Genomic DNA, 5056 nt, shown 5'->3' with positions numbered 1-5056 from the left:
TATTTTGGGAAAATGTGCATCGATATTTGTACATTGTGTTGGTAGGTGCATTAAAAATTGGATTAGACCCACTTATTCACTGATGATTGGATGAACGAACATTTCGTGGATTTGTGTTTTCAATATTTCTCTCGAATCGGGACTGATACGATATTGCTGCATGTTACTTGCTTGGTATCAGCTTGAATTCAATGATGGAATAAATCACGATAACCATTCTATAGATGCGTCGATAATATTCAGGATAGTATCTAAAAGTTCTAATCGGTCTTTTTGAGTAGTGTTAAGCTACAAATCAAATAAGTTGATTTGGAACAAAAAGTGTTGTTGTTGGGTATTTTTTCACCGTGATTGTGCCATAAAATTACAATTATCTAGTGGTAAATTTAAATTGACTATTTGGCATCGAATGACGATAGTAACATTTCTCTAGTTAGGTTTTACGTCTTACAAAAATGGGCTGATCAGAGTTATCAAGTGGAAATGTAATTCTTAATAAATTGTTTCGCAGTTTAGATTCCAGGGTAACAGTGCAAATGAAATAATAAAATATTCAGTGACCGACAAAAAAAATCGCCAGAATCCAATTTAATCATTTTTACCAAGAAGTCTATGACAGTTTATTTTTAATTTTGGGTTAATATGCAGATTAAGCTTGACTTTCTAGTTTCCTGTGTACGTAGCCAGATGTACTACACCATGGACTGTTAAGCCGCCGCCATTTGCAGTAAAATATTGTGATGTTAACGATGACGTTGTTTGATGTTGACATTTGAGTAAAAAGTGAGTCATTTATATATGAAATAGCAGTCCCAGAATCCAAACACACAGTATCGTATGTCCCATTATTTTTAATTCAATTAATTAATTTATTGAAATTTATTCATTTTTGTTATCGCGAGATGTCAGTCCTAATTTTGGTCTTGGCGCTGGTAGTTTAAATCATGATTATAGTGGCCAGAGTTATACCGATCTGATGAGTTGCCGCAATTACGTGAATGTGAACGACACTTGTATTCTAGAACTGTGACAAATACAAGAAAGGATTAGTAAACACTTTGCAGTATTTCTCTAAATGTTCCTCACTGCGAGAATTATAACAATACAAATGAAATGGTGTGGAGGCCCTGAACTCGTGTAGGCCGTTGTTTCGATTAACACTCGCGATTAGCATTCTACCTGAAACAATTGAGATAATCCACGGCAGACGTGTTCACCTCGAATAACCTATGAATGCGGTCTGCAATAAAGAGCATGCTTTCCCGGGTGTTTAATAGTGTCAGTGATACCAATAAGGATTGTGGGATCATAAGTTTTATTTTTAAATGATTTTTTTTCACTCGAACGACCAAGTGGTTTTACATCAAATTGTTGCGTTCACTTCACTTGATATAATCCTGACTGAACAGTTGTGGTTCAATCTATTGCTAGGTAATGCGCGTAGGTGGTTTGCTGTGAAGGCAATTCCAATGAACTTTGCTTCAAACCCAAAATGTCGTGAATAATTGTGACTGTATAATATCAGTGAATATACAGTTCTAGGACGAGTGTTTTTAGTCAAGTACTGTCCCAGCTTTGATCGAAACAATATAGACAAGAAACTAAGTACCCTAACAATCGCATTGACCTAGAACATTTTCAAACAATCAAAAATATGAGGCAATATGCTGTAGAAAGCAAATGTCAACCGAGATATCGTTGAAAACCGCGCCGCGATACTTATTTTTCTCCATTTACTGTTCAAATGAGCTATGTAACGAATTATGAAATTCGAAATGAACATTATATTATGCGCAATTTCAGGGGAACAAAATAGTTTTGTGACTCTCAATGAGATCTCAATCTATTCGCATATTAAGTGTTTAACCTTTTCATTTTCTTGTTTTCCCGATGTTACTTAATGTTAATGTTCGAAGAGTAATTTACAATGCAAGCGTATGGATGCTTCACACAAAACTATTTTCTAGCACTGCCCATAATATTCTGGATACATATCTGAATTTAACTAATTAATGGAAAGGACAGCATCTCGACCATAATTTGTACGCTTCTCCGTTTTTACACTTCTCTGATATTAGATTAAACAATTCCCTCAAATACAAGTGTTACACGTGCCTACCTTTGAACATACACATTTTGTTTATATATATATATTTGTATTTATTGTCACGCTCATATTTATGCAGCAGCTGAACACGTGCGTTTCAGTTAATTTTCAACTTATTTTCCTCAACCATTAATCCAGATGTCTCAGCTGTTTTATATAGTTCTACTACTTGTCCCTTCTTGTACAAATCCTCCCCCCCCCCCCAAAAAAAAATACCGGGTGATTATTTTCTAGTAGGAATTGTTTGTATTTGATTGAATAAATGATGGTACTATTTTACTAACTTTGAAACTAAATGTTCTGACGCGGGCGGAGTCGCACATTATATACTAACGTTGTCGCGTATCTCCCGGTTTAGTAGCTAAGAGCTTACCGTATTTGACAAATATACAACAATTTCTCTAAACCATTTTAACTGGATGCAATTATTTACGGGGTATTGTAATATACTAAGTAGATTTTTCAAATATAATGCAGTTCTGTGCGGCAGCACCGTAACGACTATCGATTGCATGTACAGTTTTAATGAAATGGCCAATTACAATAACACATCACCATGTACTCTTGTTTGTGTGCGATTTAAAGTATTACAGATGTACACGTGATCGTTCAAATTAACCGACTGGCCAACTGACAGCAAACGTCGGGGTAGACGATTGGAAAATATCGGCTTGAAGAAATATACAAAACGATATAAAATTGTAAATATATCAATAGTTTTACCCAGTTTATGTCTCCATTCGGTAGTACATCCCAGAATATGTGCATAAATATTGTTACAAATATAACAAAAAACATACCACCAATTTACGTAAAATTGAAACAAATAAGCAATACACTACCCTTATAAAACTGGGATTATAGAACTATTCTTAATATGACGCATTCCTCTTGATCTACTTAAGAGGTCGGGCAACACTAAGATGATTATCCTGTCATTTATGGAATCAATTCAGTATCACCAATTCGAAGGGTAAGGTCAAAAATGTACAATTGTAGACTGAAGTCTGACATGTGACCACAGATGGATTCGATGATCTTCGAACACAATACGTGTCTGTATTATTATATCTAGCATTTACGAGGCTAGGGTGCCTTGAACTTGGTTTAAGTGGTTAAGTGTTTGACCCTCAGGTTGAGTGAATCAACAATTAACATGATTGAGCAAACTATACACAAGGAGTCTATACGACACAATTAGACATTCAATGCATTTTGTATGTGGTGCTGGTTATTCAGTATTATCCATCGATCGAACAAAAATCTTTTCCCAGGACTGAAAGCACTGGAGATTATTTTTAAATAATATACTTTTTGCATAACGTGCTACACCTTCCCTGTCGTGTTTCATATGCCTAGTGACACTATACGAATGTGTATTTTCTCGTCTGTGCAGGATGATGACATCGTCACATTGAGCGATTCGTAAATAGCCCAGGGCATCTACAAAAAACTCTCGATGGGCAAATCTTTCAAACGTTAAATCAAACCCCACCTTTCGAACTGCCTCAGTCTTTGCCATGAAGAAGTTTATAACCATGTCTTTCAGTTTACAATTCGGAAATTCTTTGAGTGTTACAACTGGAGTTCTTCTTCTAATGAGACAACCACTACCGTTTCCTTTGGCATAATGAGCTTCAGTCCATGGGTCTTCAATTGTATCTTCAACAACTTTTTCTTTATGTAGTATGAGTCCAGCCACTAAGTCTAACTCAGCTGTAGAGGATTCCAGCTTCTCTACAAAGCGTTCCAAGATGGTATCATTGGTAAAAACAAAATCGTCATCAACCCATAGGAAGTACTTTGTGCGCACCTGACTGACCAATAAATTCTTTCCTGCATTATAACCTTCTAAAAAAGGCATCAGAAAATGTTTCAAATTGTTTCCATCAAGTTTTTGTTTTTTCCGAGAATCATCTGCAATTATTATGTTTATGTTCGGATAGAATGTGTTGACACTTGAAATAAGTCTCTTAACACATTCATATCGTTCAAATGTCTTGGATACAACAGTGACTTTGCCACTGATGTCATTATAAGGTCCTGGATCATAAAGTCTGGGTACATGACTTCTCTGGATCAGAATATTAATGACGATATGAAAATTATGCATGGAAACGTCAATGTAATCTCTCTGCCTTATATGATGATATTTACTATTGTAGATTAGATGTGAGAGGGCGCTATTCATATCGTCCATATTTCCTGTTTGTATTGAAACGTGACCGCTTTTATTGCCCTCTATGTGCAGTGAATCTGTTATTTTGCAAAGTTCGATATAAATGTGACCTAGAGAATGTCTGGAAGTAAGCGTTACTCTAACCTCTTCATTCATTTGTAACGTAGAATCTACCTCAATTCCCACAAGGCGAACAGCGTGTAGAGGCTCCACAGTTATTCCGGATCCCAGGTATCGTATCGGAGACATAGCTGGACATAGTGTTATTGGTTCTGCGGCCATTTTGTTTTCTTGTCTTTCCCATTCCAAATATTCTCTTTTCTGTCTCTGACGAGTGTCCATGTCAAGGGGCCCAATGACTGGCTCCGGACATGAACATTTCCTACTTTGATCGAATTCCATCTTCTTCTTTAGATCGTTCAAGGTTAAGCTTGATTTAAAGATTTTCAACACTGGTATATTTTCCGATGAGAAGGTTAACGGTTTAAATAGTATGACCAAATAAATGCCACTCAAGCAGAGGCCAAACACACAGACATTTCTCATATGCATGGCAATACCATATGACTGGAAATAAAACAAACTGTATCATGTCAAAATGCACAATATTGAATTCTTATTTTATAAATATGCTCAAATGCAAAAGAAATATTTTGTTATTTCTTGCAAGTATTAACTGTAAGAAATTATCAAACAATAGCATAAAACTGTATCTTATATATAATTATTAAATTAAAATTCGCTAAGAGATAACAAATATTCTGTTATTT

At 35.5% G+C, this 5056-nt stretch overlaps 1 protein-coding gene across 1 annotated transcript; it reads right to left on the bottom strand.

The window, feature by feature from the left end:
* Positions 1 to 3338: 3338 nt before the first annotated feature.
* Positions 3339 to 4838, bottom strand: LOC100367410 (beta-1,4 N-acetylgalactosaminyltransferase 1-like). Its single transcript, XM_002732982.3, has one exon. It carries the CDS (start codon positions 4836 to 4838, stop codon positions 3339 to 3341), a length of 1500 nt encoding a protein of 499 aa, XP_002733028.3.
* Between the last annotated feature and the right edge of the window lie 218 nt (positions 4839 to 5056).

Source organism: Saccoglossus kowalevskii, chromosome 12 (assembly GCF_978046115.1).
Source record: "Saccoglossus kowalevskii chromosome 12, keSacKowa6.1, whole genome shotgun sequence".
In the NCBI taxonomy this organism is placed as follows: domain Eukaryota; kingdom Metazoa; phylum Hemichordata; class Enteropneusta; family Harrimaniidae; genus Saccoglossus; species Saccoglossus kowalevskii.
This window is presented reverse-complemented; position numbering and strand designations above follow the sequence as displayed.